Below are 15,671 nucleotides of genomic sequence, written 5' to 3'. Positions count from 1 at the left end.
GGGCGCTGTGGCTCTGGCCGTGGCTGTGGCTATGGCTGTTCTATACCCTGTAACAGAACTGAGGAGCTGCAGAGTCTGGAATGTTCACTGTTGGCCTGTGAGAGCATGTTGCTAGCTCCTGATCTACCCCATAACCCCCGTACGAGGGAACTTAAGAGAGTTCAAGGGAAAAATGGGAAGTCCGTGCATTTTTTACGATGTGCATTTTCTGTGAGCCTTCTGAACACTTTTTTTTTTGGTAAAGATTTATTTATTTGAGAGGCAGAGTTACAGACAGAGAGACAAAGAGAGATCTTCCATCCGCTGGTTCACTCTCTAAATGGCCGCAACGGCTGGAGCTGAGCCAATCCGAAGCCAGGAGCCAGGAGCTTCTTCAGGTCTCTCACGTGGCTGCAGGGGCCCAAGCACTTGGGCCATCTTCTACTGCCTTCCCAGGCCATCAGGAGAGCTGGATTGGAAGAGGAGCAGCCGGGACACGAACTGGTGCCCTTATGGGATGCTGCTGCCACAGGTGGAGGCTTAGTCTACTATACCATAGCTCCAGTCCTTTGACCACTTCTTGTATGCATGAATTTCAGAATTTTTAACATCGAAATTATCTTTTAATTCTATTTTCAACGAGCTTTTGAAGTACCCTTGTATTACCTAGAGAAGAATCCAGATCAGTTTGAATTGGGATGATTTACTCTGTGGGAGCAGACAGACGAGAAGTAAAGTCATTCTGTCGGTCTGTAGCACATGTTAGCAGTGGAAAAGTTGATCTGCTTTTCTGGACTGTGTTAATAACATCAATGGGTTTTAGATTTTTGTGTAAAAAAACTACTTCCTGTTGAAATGTTTTTCCTTTTTGCAGTATTGAATATGAAACCTTCGACATACTGGAGGATGAAGAAGTAAGTTTTGTATTTTGTGTTTTGTCCTTAGTCTTGGTTTTAACAGTCAGGGTATGACAGGAAGGCTTCAGGGTCCCTGTTGTCTGTTTAGGTTCGGCAAGGGTTGAAAGCGTACTCCAGCTGGCCGACGTACCCTCAGCTCTACGTGAAGGGAGAGCTTGTGGGAGGACTGGATATTGTCAAGGTAAGCTCCTCATCTGCTGTCCTGAGAACTGGAGACCTGGGCGCCTTTGAAATCCACGCTTCACACTGGGTGTGGACCCTGGGCCCATCTCTGGGTGCATACTCTGGGCCCATCTCTCTGGGTGCATACTCTGAGCCCATCTCTCTGGGTGCAGACCCTGGGCCCGTCTCACTGGGTGTGGACCCTGGGCCCATCTCTCTGGGTTCAGACCCTGGGCCCGTCTCACTGGGTGTGGACCCTGGGCCCATCTCTCTGGGTGCAGACCCTGGGCCCGTCTCACTGGGTGTGGACCCTGGGCCCATCTCACTGGGTGCATACCCTGGGCCCGTCTCACTGGGTGCGGACCCTGGGCCCATCTCTCTGGGTGCAGACCCTGGGCCCGTCTCTCTGGGTGCAGACCCTGGGCCCATCTCTCTGGGTGCAGACCCTGGGCCCGTCTCTCTGGGTGCAGACCCTGGGCCCATCTCACTGGGTGCATACCCTGGGCCCGTCTCACTGGTGTGGACCCTGGGCCCATCTCTGGGTGCAGACCCTGAGCCCATCTCACTGGGTGCATACCCTGGACCCATCTCACTGGTGTGGACCCTGGGCCCGTCTCTCTGGGTGTGGACCCTGGGCCCGTCTGTTCTCCAGCTGCTTGTTCAGTCCCTTCTAGCCCAGGGTGGGCGTCCCTGTGTGTACAGTGTCGTGTCCTCTCACTGCACTTGCCCTGCACTTGCCCTGCCAGACCCTCCCAGGCCCTCCTCTCTGCCCCCAGCGCCTCTTCACCACCTGCCGGCCAGAGTCCACTCTGCCAGGTTACGTGATTTTAGTTTCCCTTGTGCTGTACTCGGCCAGGCAGAGGTTCCTGTCGTATTTTCCTGGTTTTCGGCATTCCTCCACCATCCCCTTGGCTTTGGATTTTCTTACAAATTCTATATTTAAATCTCTTTTCTGTGTCTTTCAAGGCCAACCTGTCAGCGAATCAGTCAGATTCTTGCAGCCAGAAGCATTGCTCCTGCTGTTGAAGTTGCCTGTCCCTTTATTGCTTTGTTGTTAGCATTCTGGTTATTAGAATGACTGCTAGTCTGCACTCGAGTGCATGGAGCGGGAAGAGGAGCAGGAAGCCGTGGGCTACAGGCTGCTGGAGGCCTACAGCCGGCGCGGCCCCGCCTGCCACACCCAGAGCCAGGGTCGCTGGGCTTGGTCTCCTGGGGAAAGATGCAGATCCCTCTTTGCTTTTCAGATGCCAGGGAATCCTCGCGTCAGGTAGCGTGTGCGTTCTGAATCCTCGCGTCAGGTAGCGTGTGCGTTCTGAATCCTCGTGTCAGGTAGCATGTGTGTTCTGAATCCGTCCTGTTGTCCTGCCTTTCCTGGGGTGGATGAAGGGCTTTAACTTGCTCTATGTGAACTCTCAGGACTCTTAAGTGGACATGGCTTTCCTTATGTTTCGGGTCCAGGATGTAGGACGGCTGGCTTCTTCCCACCCGTGTGCATCACAGCAACACTGGTTTGTGCAAACCCATGTGGCAGCTGCAGCGTCAGTGCCTGGAAGCATCGCCCCTGCCCAGGCCCGCCCTGGACACTGGGGATGAGGAGGAGGACAGCAAGGGGCGGGGGCTGAGTGGGAGGTTGGGCTTTTCTGGAGAGGTGGGAGCCAGCGGTCACAGAAGGTGAAGGTGGGTGGCAGCTCCCCGGGGCCCGGCTGGGAAACTGCGTCCAGCCTGCCCCGGCTGCCTGCTTAGCGGAACAGGTGGCGCAGGCAGTGCCACCTCTGGTCAGGTCAGGAGCGGCCGTCCTGTGCTCCTGACCGCGGCTCCAGCCGTTTGCTTCGTGTGGCTGCTCCTGTGCAGCTTTGTCCCCGAGTTCCAGGTCTGATGTGATGCCTCTTAAAAAGGCCAGTGAGGCGTTTTCCTGTTTTCTTAGTAAACTATCTCACTCCTGGAGGGAGAACTGTACCTTCATAATGGCCCCAAAGCAACAAAAATAGATCTGCACTGGGTATTTTATGTATGTGTGTCCTTTGTAAGACAGTCTTCAGACCCCGGATTCTCCCAGCGTGTTCTTGTCTGAGTGTTTTATAGCCTGCACCTCCGCCATGTAGCTCTTGGGAAGACACAATCAATAAATCTCATTTAACTGTAAAAGCTGAGCTGCGCGGGATGCAGTCGGGTGATGGGGCTTCTTGTGTTTACTTGGTACAACATGAGCATTTGGAAATTTGTAATGTTGTTAACATTTTTCCTCGAGCAGATGCGGGAATATCTCACAGGACGCCGGGCTGTTCTGTTCCTAGCATCAAGGGCAGCTGTGCGTCCTGTGTCCAGCACGTTCTGGGTGGGCTGAGTCCAGCTGGCCCTGTGGGGCCCTGAGCACTGCTTCTGTTGGATGAGTCAGTGGAGACAGCGTGAGCTACTCCAGGGCCTCGGTGTCCCCAGGGCTGGCCTGCGCCTGGTGGCTGCTCGCCCTGCTGCTGCACCTGAACGGCTGTGGAGAGGGGTTGAGAATGCGAGGGGCACACTGGGGTGTCCACTCTGGCTCCTGGTGCCTGCCTGGGCTACTCTAATTCTTGTTCTCAGGCGGCGGACGAGAAGACGCTTCCCCAGGCCACACAGCCTCCCACCACTCGGAAAGTGCTGCTGCTTAACAGGAGAGGAGGAGGGCCGGACTCCACTGAGGGTTGTGTGTGTGCAGAATCATGCAGGCTGGCGTTAGCCCAGAGGGGAGGTCGTGTGGACTTCGGGGGTTCCACTGATTGATGCTCATGCTACTTGGGGACAACATGAAATGTCACATCAAATTAAATGTCGATTCCAAACTGGAAAATCTTACTTGTCCTTTCCCTGTGAGTGGAGCCGCAGGAGCGGGGCGTGTGTCTGAGTGGGCTTTCTCATCACGTGGCTCCTCTCTCTTTCCTGTTGCTTGCTGTAATTTAAGTGGGCGCCGCCGTTTGTTCCGTGGCTGTATTAGCTTCTGCTGGACAGTCTGGTTGGGAGGACGTCCGTGACGTGTCCTCTGGTCACGTGTGCGGCTTGTGTGCAGCATTGAGGGTGCTGGAGACGAGTCTCCGTTCCACAGGGTCTGTGCTGGCTTCGGCAGCACACACAGCTCCATAGCGTGTTCCTTTGGGTTCAGACCGAGGTGCAAGCCTGGTGGCATGGATGTTTTCATTTCTTATTTATGCATGTGTATTCTACTGTTTATTTTATTTTATTTTTAGGAACTGAAAGAAAATGGTGAGTTGCTGCCTATCCTGAGAGGAGAGAACTGACAGGCGAGCTGATGTCCGACTGGTGCCGGGAGCCCAGTAACGGTGGAGCAGGTCATGATTCAGTCCTCAGAGGGGGACTAGGAACAAGAAGGTGCTGCTTGCCCAGTTACGCTTTGTGTATTTCACAGGGCCATGCTAAAGAAATGTATGTTACGTTTTTCCACCAAAAATAGAACGCAATAAACATCTTCAGATTCAGTTAAAAGGACTTAGTGTGTGTTTGCACAGTGAAGTGAAGCACAGTTGCTGTCATTGAGTCACTTGAAATCTCTTACTACTGGCCTCTTGCAGCGTTTCAGGACGGTCAGAGCGCGCCCACGCCAGCCCAATGGCTCCCCTTGCTGGCCAGAGAGCGCTTCACACTTTGAAGGCACCTGGAACTCTGGATGGCACTGCCGAGCGGGGCTGGTCAAGCTGCCGAGGTGGCGCAGGGGTCTGCAGAGCACGCAGGAGCGCCACCCAGAGCGTCTCTGGACGTCACGCAGGCGCATTCGTCAGAGCAGCTGTGAGACATGGTCACAGGACAGTGTCCCTGCGCTGTAAGCATCAGGATGTGTTGTAATCATGGGGACGGACATGTTTTCCGCTGAGGACGTCTGAGTCCGTGAGAATGTCTGCATGTTTGGATCCCGAATCTGCTGTTCGGAGCACGGTGGCCGCAGGGGGCCTCTGCGGTGCGGGCTTTCAGTGGGACAGCCGAGTCCCCTCGTGTCCGCGGCAGAGGCCGACTTCACGGACTCATCCAGCTTGGTGATGGGGCAGCAGAGGCTCAGGGCCGGCCCTGTATATCCTACACTTGTCCTGCATATTCTAAGTCAGCCTGTAGTCTTACCTTATTCTGGGCAAGATCTGATAACCTGCCTGGCTTTTTTTTTTTTTTTTTTTTTTTTTTTAAATTTATTTGAAAGTGTTTTGGGGCTAGTGCTGTGGCGTAGCAGGTAAAGCCACCGCCTGCAGTGCCAGCATCCCATTTGGGCGCTGGTTCATGTCCTGGCTGCTCCATTTCCGATCCAGCTCTCTGCTATGGCCTGGGATAGCAGTGAGGATGGCCCAAGTCTTTGGGCCCTGCACCCATGCGGGAGACTGAGAAGAGGCTCCTGGCTTCGGAGTGGCCCAGCTCTGGCCATTGCAGCCATTTGGAGAGTGAACCAGTGGATGGAAGACTTTCTGCCTCTGCCTTTCAAATAAATAAATAAATATTTAAAAAAAAAAAAAAGTTAAGATTGAGCTTCCATCCAAAGCCAGGATCCAGGAGTTTCCTTCAGATCTCCCACACGGGCGCAGGAGTCCAAGCACTTGGGCCATCCTCCACTGCTTTCCCAGGTGTATTAGCAGGGAGCTGGATCAGAAGAGGAGCAGCCGGGACTTGAACTGAAGCCCAAGTGGGATGCTGGCGCCACAGGCACAGGCTGAGCCCACTACCCCACAGCACCGGCCCCCAGACTTGCTTTCCTTGGCACATTCAGAGAAAACGCCCACCATTTCACAGACACCCACCTCCAATGTGGGATACAGGTCTCTGGCCAAAGGCTGTTGCTGTGGTCACATCACACGGTGTGTATTTCAGGATGACGCCCCTTACAGTGGCCCAGACAGAAGTGACCTCTTTCCCGGGCCACCCACGCTGAGTCCGAGTAAGTGTGGAGCGTGCCGAGAGCTGCCGCCGTGTGCTTCCCGTCTCTTGGTTCCGGTAGCTGTTGGCTGCTCCGGTGGGTTATGGGCCGGGGGCGTGTCCGTGTACACGGATGAGTTCCTTGGCTGATTTCGGCAGGTGTGTTTTGTGAAGTCGCCTGTCATATTTTTCTCACGAGTGGGTTTTTCGTTGAGTCCGTCCCTGTAGAAAGCATGTCAGTCCTCGCTCTGGTCTTGAGTCCCAGGGACAGGTGTTCACAGCAGAGGGGACGGTGTTGTTTGGGTAGTGCGGTGCTCCTTGGGTGTCTGGGGTGGGAGGGGCCTTCCTGACGGGTGCCTGGTGGAGGGTCGGCAGCCCTGGCTGTGCTGGACTCCACCGTGCCGTGGGCAGCGGCGCCCTGGTCCTGACGGGTGCCGGGTGGGGGGTCGGCAGCCCTGGCTGTGCCGGACTCCACCGTGCCGTGGGCAGCGGCGCCCTGGTCCTGACGGGTGCCGTGTGGGGGGTCGGGGCAGCCCTGGCTGTGCCGGACTCCACCGTGCCGTGGGCAGCGGCGTCCTGGGGCTCCGCTAGGGCAGCTCCGCCAGCCTCTCCAGCTCCCAGTTCTGTGGGGATCGAGTTCGCTGGTGCCGCCCGAGGCCTGCGGGAGCGGGAGTGGGGGGCGGGGCGGGGCGCAGGCGCTCTGAGGCTGGCTGCTGGGGGGCCGTGGCTGCCTGTCCACTTGGAAAGCCAACCTCACGTGGTCAGCACTGCCTTTTACAAAGGCTCCTGCCGGGAGCCCGTGAGACGTCGTGTGTGTGTGTGTGTGTGTGTGTACCTGGAATAACTCCTACAGAATCGGTGTCTGCTTAGCGCAGATAAACCTTGCAGGGGTAGACTTTAAAATTCTGATTCCACTTTGCAATCAGAGATGGAAGGGTAACACCGACGCAAGAGGCCAGCAAGGTGGTGACCTTGTCGCAGGTGAGGAGCATGGCTTGGAGCTGGAGCTTCCATCCAGGGCCAGGTGGTCCCTGGACCTCACGTGCCTCTCCCACGAGGCTACCCGTCAGCCGTGTGGTGCGTGCTGGCTGGGGTTTGTGCCCTCTCAACGCCTCTGAGACTGGCTTATCCTGTGAGAGCAGCCGAGGGCCGCACTTGGAGATGGGCTCCCCATGTCCTGTTGGCTGGGACGTCAGCCCTGCAGGGGGCAGTCCCGACCTTGCTCATGGCCTCCCTGTGAACTCCAGGTCCTCTTGGGCCATCTGGACTGATCGTTCACCCGCTTAAGAAGTTAAAAAGGCCACCGGGCTGTTTTCATCCTCAAAAAACAGGAGTTTGTGGCTGAGGCTGATTTCAAGGCAGCTGTTTGTACAGCTGGAGCTCTCGCCTGAGGTGGGCAGTTCCGCCTGTGTCCCCTGTGTCCAGGCTGTATTTTCCTGGGAGGCAGCAGGGACGGCTCCAGTAGCTGGGTCCCTGCCGCCCTCGGGCGAGGTCCAGGCTGAGTTCCAGGCCCCCGGCTTTGTCCTGGCCCGGCCCAGGCTGGTGGAGACAGGGAGTGAACCAGCAGATGGGAGATTTTTCTCTGTCTCTTCGTCTCCCCCAAAAAAACCCTGAAAGAAGTAAAAGTTAAACAGATCAGGAGCGTAAGTTTGATTAGTTCTGAAGCAGCCGCAGTGCGTCCTGTGTTTGTGCCCGGGAGCCTGACCGGCTGAGTGGGTGAGAGCCCTCTGGCCTGCCCTGTGGCACAGAAGGTTAGACCTCCTATGGTGCCCGCATCCCACATGGGCGCCAGTTTGTGAGACCCGGCCATTCTACTTCCAATCCAGCTCCCTGCTAATGGCCAGGGGAAGCAGTGGGAGATGGCCCAAGTGCTTGGGCCCCTGCACCGTGTGGGGGACCTGGAAGAAGCTCCTGGCTCTGGTTCCAGCTCCTGGCTTCTGGTCGGCCCAGCCCTGGCCGTTGCAGCCATTTGGGGAGTGAACCAATGGATGGAAGATCCTCTCTCTCTGTCTCTCTCCCTCTCTTAACTGCCCTTCAAATAAATAAATCATTAAAGATGGCTGGCGCCGTGGCTCACTAGGCTAATCCTCCGCCTGCGGCGCTGGCACTCCCGGTTCCAGTCCCAGTCAGGGCGCCAGATTCTGTCCCGGTTGCTCCTCTTCCAGGCCAGCTCTCTGCTGTGGCCCGGGAGTGCAGTGGAGGATGGCCCAAGTACTTGGGCCCTGCACCCCATGGGAGACCAGGAGAAGCACCTGGCTCCTGGTTTCTGATCAGCACAGTGCGCCGGCTGTAGCAGCCATTTGGGGGGTGACCCAACGGAAGGAAGACCTTTCTCTCTAACTCTGCCTGTAAAAAAAAAAAAAAAAAAAAAAAAAAAAATCCTTAAAGAAAAAAAAAAGCTGCCCCCTGGCAGAGAAGCCCGGAACTGCAGGTGACAGCTGGTGTCTTAGCAGAATTCAAGCCTTTTTTTTCTAAGTAAGATCTAACTCTTTGCAGGTAAGTTTGTTTTTTAAAACTTACTGATGGGGCCAGTGCTGTGGTGTAGCGGGTAAAGCCGCCACTGAAGTGCGGGCAACCCATATGGACGCCGATTTGAGACCTGGCTGCTCCACTCCGACACAGCTCTCTGCTATGGCTTGGGAAAGCAGCAGCAGATGGCCCAAGTGCCTGGGCTCCTGCACCCGCGGGGGAGATCTGGAAGAAGCTCCTGGCTCCTGGCTTCAGATGGGTGCAGCTCCAGCTGTTGCTGCCATCTGGGGAGTGAACCAGCGGATGGAAAACCTCACGCGCTCTGCCTCTCTCTAACTCTGCCTTTCAAAAAATAAATCTTAAAAAAAAAAAAAATCTGAATGCTGGGAGTGGACACTCTCTAGAAGACTCAAGGATTTTCGGAATGGGCTCTGTCTCAGACAAGCTTCTGTGAGTGGCATTATCCTGGCTGCAGACCCTAGGGGGCACTCCCCTCACGGCTTTGTTGGGTGGACTTGAGGGACAGCAGGCGCTGGGCAGGGTGCAGGCTCCCTGGGCCCGGATTCAAAACCCTGGGGGCTGCGGCTGTGTAGGTGGAGCCGTGGTGCAGTAACTCGGGTGCACGGCTCAGGGCTGGGGCTTGGGGGGGGGTGGGGCAGACACCTGCGGGGGGGCTTCGAAGTGGCCGCGGCTGCACGTCTCGGTCAGCGCTGATCCTCTCCCCGGCCTGCGCCTGGTTAGGCCCTGCTGGAGCAGCTACTCAAGGAGCCCCCCACCCCCCACCCCAACTGGTGCTGTCCCCCGGTGAGGGCCAGTGCAGAACACGGGCGGCGTCGGCGCGGGGAGAAGGGACGTTAGGTATTTCTGTAGGAATTAAAAGTTTTCTGTGCCCGTGTTTTGTGCTTAGGAGAAAGGCAGAGGGGTGTGGGGTCCAGCTTCCCGCGGGACTGACTCCTGGCTGCAGCCCCAGCATAGCCCGGGCCCTTGGGAATGGACAGAGGCTGGGGCGTGGGCGGCTCACCCCCAACTCCTGAGTTCCCATGTCCTCCGAGCCCTCCCTCCCAGCTCCCTCTGTCTCTGATCTAGAAGGTTCCAGAGCGTTCGGCCTCGGGTGCAGGACGGCAGGGGCCCTCCCCGGTTTCGGGGTTACCTGGGCGCCTGGCGCTGGGCTTGCTCAGGTCGTGAGGGTCTTGTCCCAGGGTCGCAAAGCGGCCAGTGGACAGGACGTCATCTCGCACCTCCCGCTTGTCTTGGCGGCCCGGGCTCTGCAGGTCAGCACCGCGCCCCTCCGGGGGTCGCCCGCCTGAGTGTGCCCACGCCGTCGGGGCAGGTGCGGCCCGCGCGCAGAGGAGGGGGCTCCCCAGTGGACAGGCGCCCACGCCCCCAACACCGGGCCGCGGCGGCTTCAGGGCATCACACCTGCCTCTGCGAAGTCTCCGCGGGGCCCTGGCCCGCCTGGCCGTCCGTGTCCTCCCCGTAGGCGCAGCCAAGACCCGGCCCTTCAGGATGGCCCGCGGGCTTGCTCCACGCGGGGTGGGAAAGCGGGGCCTCCGGGCCCCCGCTCTCGAGCGGCGGACGCGGAAGTCGGACCGGCAGTCCTCGCCAAAGCCCCGCGCCCGCGCCTTCCCCGACCCCGCGTTCTCCGACGGGGAGACCCGGGAGCGGCGGCAGGCGGACGGACACTCGGGTCCCTCGGGCAGGCGGGGACCCGGGCGCCGAGCGTGGGGGCGGCAGAGGGGGAGGGGGCAGGGCGCGGGCGGGGCTCCCTGAGACCGGGCAGAGGGCTGGTGAGCCCGGCCACGCGCCGATACCGGCATTTCCCGACTGACCCGGGCCGGGGTCCCGCGGCTCGGCCGGCCCTCCTCCAGGGCCCGGCGCGCGGGGTGGCCGCCACGGCCCGTCGCCCGCGCGTGCGCTCTGGGGCCGGGGCCGGCGCGCTCGCTGGGTGGCGTCCCTGTCCCTGACCCTGACCGTGTAGCCGCGGGCCTGGGAACGCGCAGAGACGCCCCCGCTGTCTCCGGTCCCTTCCTGTCGCGAGGGACCAGGCCGGGCGCGAGCCCGCACATCGTCTGTGCCCCTAGCCTCGGTCTCCACGCATGGACAACGGCCCGGGCCGCGGGCCTCGGGCTCCGTCCAAGGCTGGACTCCCAGGTCAGCGCGCAGCACGCGGGGGCGGCCACGGTGGCTGCGGCGGCCGCGTGTGTCCACGCGAGGGCGCTGCGCTCTGCGTTCCTACCCGGCCGCTCGCCTGCAGAGGCGACCTCTGGGCGCCAGAGGGCGCGCGAGGACCGAGGAGAGCGCAGGGGCCAGGGACAGGGTGGGTGCAGGGCACGGGATCCTCTGTCCCGGCTCTTTTGCAGATTTTCTGCCTGAACGTTGTCCAGAGGGCACCGGCCAGGGGTGCGGAAGCCACTGTCGCCTGTAGCCCAGCCAAGGCGTTACCTGTTAGATCATGGGGCGGGAGGCTGGCGCCGGTCCATCTGGCCCTGGGTTTGCAGGTTTCCATCTGGCCTGGGCTGTGGCTGGGCCCTCCGGCATGGCCCAGGGCCTCCGGCAGCCCCAGGGACTCCAACACATGGGCACGGGGGCCCGGCCTCGCCCAGACCTCGGCTCTCTCCTGGGCTCCCGCAGCCCGCTCTGGAGCTGGGCTAGGCCCAGGGCCCAGGCTGTGAGTGACAGGGCTGCCTGGGCTGTGAGTGACAGGGCTGCCTCTTCGGGGACGGCCTCCCCCTCTCCCTCCCCCTCCCCAGTGGACTGGGATGAAGGTGGAGATAATCGTGATTTGTAAGATTAATAGGCTGTTCTTTCTGGAATAGTCCTAGGCTTATAGGAGGCCCGGGTGGGGGTCCGGGGCTCCATTGCGTTCTGCCTGTTTCCCTCGGCATCTCCGAGTCACCTGTGATTGACAGTGGGACGCATCACGGCAGCAGTGCCGGCACCCTGGCTCTCGCCTGCCCGTGCCGGGACCCCACGTGGCTGTGGTTGTCTCGAGGCCTTGCTGGGCTGCACAGTGTCCCAGGCCCAGGCCGTGGTGAGCTTGACCGTGGGGTGCTGGTCAGGAGGAAGCCTCTCGGTGGGCCCTGCCCAGCTCCTCCTCATGGCCAGGCTGGGGTCCCGGGTCAAGGGCCGTGTCGTTGGTCGCATGCAGGCTGCATGCTGTCCACGTGAGCAGTCACAGGCTGGTGTCCTTGGCCACCTGGGCTGAGGCAGGCTCACCAGAGCTGCCCCCAGTGGCCGGAGGGGCTGGGCCTGGGCGGGGCCTGCTCCCTGTGGGTGCTAATGACCCCTGGGGCACAGGTGTGGCTCCTGTGGGCATCCAGTGGCCTCGCTGAGCTGACAGGGACAGAGAGACCAAGCTGGAGCCCCCCGGGCCAGAGCCCTGCCCATCCAGCTGGAGGGCATTGCGGCCCCCATGATATGTTGTGCAGGCCTGCAGGGGGTTGGCTGGGGGCGGCAGGGACCTTCGGACAGATGGCCTGTCCCGCAGAACCAGGGACAGGTACCTGCGGGGCCCGGTCCCCTCTCCCGAGAGCACCCCAGACTCCCTGGACGGCTGCCTGTCAGGACAGGTGCCAGTGCCCTCATTAGCATGTCTGTCCCTGGGAAGGCATTGGCTTGGCAGTTAATAAAAGATTTTAATTAAAGAGTGAAGAGGCATTGCTGGCAAACTAGCCTTGTCCCTGAACTTGAGCGACCTGTCAGAGTTAAGAGCTGGCTTCATCTCCACGCACGCCTCACTGTTTGGGGGCGACTCCGCCCAGAGTCTGGGGGAGCACTGAGCACCCTGGGGGAAGTCGTCTTCCCTGTCTTCCCTCCCCCACCCGAAGCCCCCGGCAGCCACTGCTGTGCCTGCTTCTCAGTCTTGCCCATCGGCCACCCCGCCAGCCGCAGGTCCCGGTGCTGCCAGACACACCCCGGGCTGGCTGCCCGCAGAGCCGCCTGGTACCGAGGGCCTGCACTTGGGCTGTTCTGTGCCGTTCTCTGTGTGCCTGTCAGTGTGCCAGCCGAGAGCTGTGGCAACGCGCAACTGAGAAGTGACACAGACCTCCCCAGTACCTCGGGTCGGCTCCTGGCGCTGGTTGGCGTGGCGAGGAGGGTGCGCCAGCGGAGGAGTAGCCAGGAGCTGGCTCAGGCAGACGTGTGAGTGGTTACTGAAGTGAGGTGTGCGACTGCTGTGGCCCGGGCCACAGGACGGAGTGGCAGGTGACCCCGAGGGACCGGTGATGGACAGGCTCAGCCCTCGCCGTGCTCCCCGGGGCTGCACGGCCTGGCTGTCTCTCACTGAGCCCTTCCCTGCCTGCTGTGACTCGAAGCAGCCCGAGGACCTGGCTGCACCCACTCGCCCCTTCCCGGGCGGGGCCCTGAAGCAGAAGCAGGGACTTCCCTGGACCCCAGGAAACTGGCTGTGTGCGTGGGGTGTCGCGCTGTTCCCGGGAGGGGAAAGGTGGCCCTGGCCTCCCCGTCTGTCCTGACCCCGGGGGCTGCTGCCTGGGGCTCTGTCTGCCCTGCAGGTCAGGGTTAGGGAGCCGTGGCAGGCTGGGTCTGTGCTGGTGTCCCCCGGCCACTCGGCACCCTCGGGCTGGGCCTTTGCTTCCACTGTGCCTGCCAGCACCCCTTTCCCCCAGGGCTGGCTCCACCCAGGCCCGAGGCTCCACCCTGCCCATGAATGCCGGTATCTGCACTGGTCAGTCGACCATGCGGGGAGCCAACATTATGGCTCTGGGGCCACGAGGCTGAGGTCCATCTGGAGTCCACATGGGCTGGACCTTAGCCCCACAGTGATGGGAACCCTGTGGGCTCCTGGCAAGGGAGGGGTGATGGCACCAAGAACTGGCCTGGGCCACAGGGTGGGGCTGCCGCAGAGCTGGCCTTGGGAGGCTGGGCAGAGCCCAGGGGCAGGCCAGCTGGACAGGCGGTGGCTGAGCCGGGGCAGGAGGGACAGAAGCGACAAAGAGGCTGGATCCCAGGTGGGGGCCGGGGGCACTCTGGGCTGTGCTGGCGAGGGGTGGCGAGGGGGTGTCAGCATCCCTGAGGCCACCCTCATCCTGTGTCCTGCCGATGGTCTGGAGGGGCCGGCGTGGGCCAGGCCTTCTCTGCTGTCTGTGGGTCCCCTGTCATCACCTTCCTGGTGGCACCGCAGGGATTCTGGGCCAGGGCTGCACTGCTGCTTCTGCTGTGCTGGCTGCTCATGGAGCTGACAGCTGGGGTTGTCACTCCTGGGTGGGGGACAGGGGCCCTGCAGGACACCATGGGGACAGGGGACGTGGCCGGTGGCAGAAGGGCCCTGAGGCTGAGCTCATCTGGCATTGTCCTGCCTCACCCTGCCCTCCTGCCAACAGTGCTGTGGGGTGGGCTGAGCACCAGCTGACCCTGGAGGGGGTCACATGGACCTGGAAGAGGAGGGGGTGTCCGCTGTCCCCCACACTCCTTTGTGTCCTCTGGAATTGGGGTCAGTGCAGCATCTTCTCCAGGTGTCACCCATGTAAGGAATGAGCAGAGAGAATCCTTCGTTAGCAAGTGAAAATGGGGACTGCCTGCCTGCCCAGGGCTGAGACCTTTCTTAGGAGAGATTATTCGACTGGGAAAGGGATAAGGCTGCTACCAGCTCCTCCACAAATGGTGGCAGTGGGGAGTGGTCTCCGAGCTGTACTGGGGCTCTTCTGTTGAGTAGAAGCTGGGGAGGGGCCTCACCTGGTGCAGGTGTCTCACTGGTGCAGGTGTCTCACTGGTACAGGGGTCTCACTGGTGCAGGTGTCTCACCTGGTGGAGGTGTTTCACCTGGTGCAGGTGTCTCACTGGTACAGGGGTCTCACTGGTGCAGGTGTCACCTGGTGCAGGTGTCTCACTGGTGCAGGTGTCACCTGGTGCAGGTGTCTCACTGGTGCAGGGGTCTCACTGGTGCAGGGGTCTCACCTGGTGAAGTTGTCTCACCTGGTGCAGGTGTCTCACCTGGTGGAGGTGTTTCACCTGGTGCAGGTGTCACCTGGTGCAGGTGTCTCACTGGTGGAGCTGTCTCACCTGGTGCAGGGGCCTCACCTGGTGCAGGTGTCTCACTGGTGCAGGTGTCACCTGGTGCAGGTGTCTCACTGGTACAGGGGCCTCACTGGTGCAGGGGTCTCACCTGGTGGAGCTGTCTCACCTGGTGCAGGTGTATCACTGGTGGAGGGGTCTCACCTGGTGCAGGGGTCTCACCTGGTGGAGCTGTCTCACCTGGTGGAGCTGTCTCACCTGGTGCAGGGGCCTCACCTGGTGCAGGTGTCTCACTGGTGCAGGTGTCACCTGGTGCAGGTGTCTCACTGGTACAGGGGCCTCACTGGTGCAGGGGTCTCACCTGGTGGAGCTGTCTCACCTGGTGCAGGTGTATCACTGGTGGAGGGGTCTCACCTGGTGCAGGGGTCTCACCTGGTGGAGCTGTCTCACCTGGTGGAGGTGTCTCACCTGGTGCAGGGGTCTCACCTGGTGCAGGGGTCTCACCTGGTACAGGGGCCTCACTGGTGCAGGGGTCTCACCTGGTGGAGCTGTCTCACCTGGTGCAGGTGTCTCACTGGTGCAGGGGTCTCACCTGGTGGAGCTGTCTCACCTGGTGGAGCTGTCTCACCTGGTGCAGGTGTCTCACTGGTGCAGGGGCCTCACCTGGTGCAGGGGCCTCACCTCACATACTCACACAGGTGCATTACTGGGCAGGTGCTGGGCTGTGCTTTCCAGCCAAGGGTGGTGGGGTCTTTCCTCCCAAGCACCAAGACACGTAATGAGACCAAGTTGCTCACTAAGAATCGTGCTGGGAGCAAGTTTGCCACCCGTGTGAGAATGTGCGTCCTTGACTTCAGACCTAGCTGAAATGGTAGAATGTGTGTCCTTTCCCCTCAGCCCTTGCAGCCCTCCCAGAAAAGAGTTCTGCTTTCCCCTTAACCTACAGGTGGGGAAAGGAAACCCTGGGCCCGGCGGGGCGCTGGCGGAGGACGCTGCCCTCGTGAGGCGCTCACTGGCGCTGGACGCAGCCTGAGGAGCAGGCTGGCCTCGTTAGCATTAAGGGCTGGAGCAGCGCGGAGGAGGAGCGGTGGCGAGTTGATGGAAACGGCTCTTACCTGGGGGATGCGTTCCACGGTGCTTTTCCATACAGGAATCCAGAAATCCTGGTGCTCCTACGCACCCCCTCACTGTTAGCTGTGGATTCTGGGAGGCCAGGTCACGGCGAAGCGCTGCCACCCAGCCCCAGGCTTCGGCGTGGGTGCTGGGTCTTCTCGCTCAGTCTGACGGCCGGGC

The 15,671-nt window shown here is 60.5% G+C and overlaps 1 protein-coding gene across 1 annotated transcript in view; it reads left to right on the top strand.

The window, feature by feature from the left end:
• GLRX3 (glutaredoxin 3) overlaps positions 1-4,532 on the top strand; it is a 32,319-nt gene extending 27,787 nt beyond the window's left edge. Inside the window, exons 9-11 of the mRNA XM_051836642.2 lie at positions 854-893; positions 985-1,077; positions 4,277-4,532. Coding sequence (XP_051692602.1) covers positions 854-893; positions 985-1,077; positions 4,277-4,327 — 184 coding nt within the window. The 3' untranslated portion in view covers positions 4,328-4,532. The remainder of the gene's footprint in view (positions 1-853; positions 894-984; positions 1,078-4,276) is intronic.
• The last annotated feature ends 11,139 nt before the right edge of the window (positions 4,533-15,671 follow it).

This window comes from Oryctolagus cuniculus, chromosome 15 (assembly GCF_964237555.1).
Source record: "Oryctolagus cuniculus chromosome 15, mOryCun1.1, whole genome shotgun sequence".
Taxonomy (NCBI): domain Eukaryota; kingdom Metazoa; phylum Chordata; class Mammalia; order Lagomorpha; family Leporidae; genus Oryctolagus; species Oryctolagus cuniculus.
This window is presented reverse-complemented; position numbering and strand designations above follow the sequence as displayed.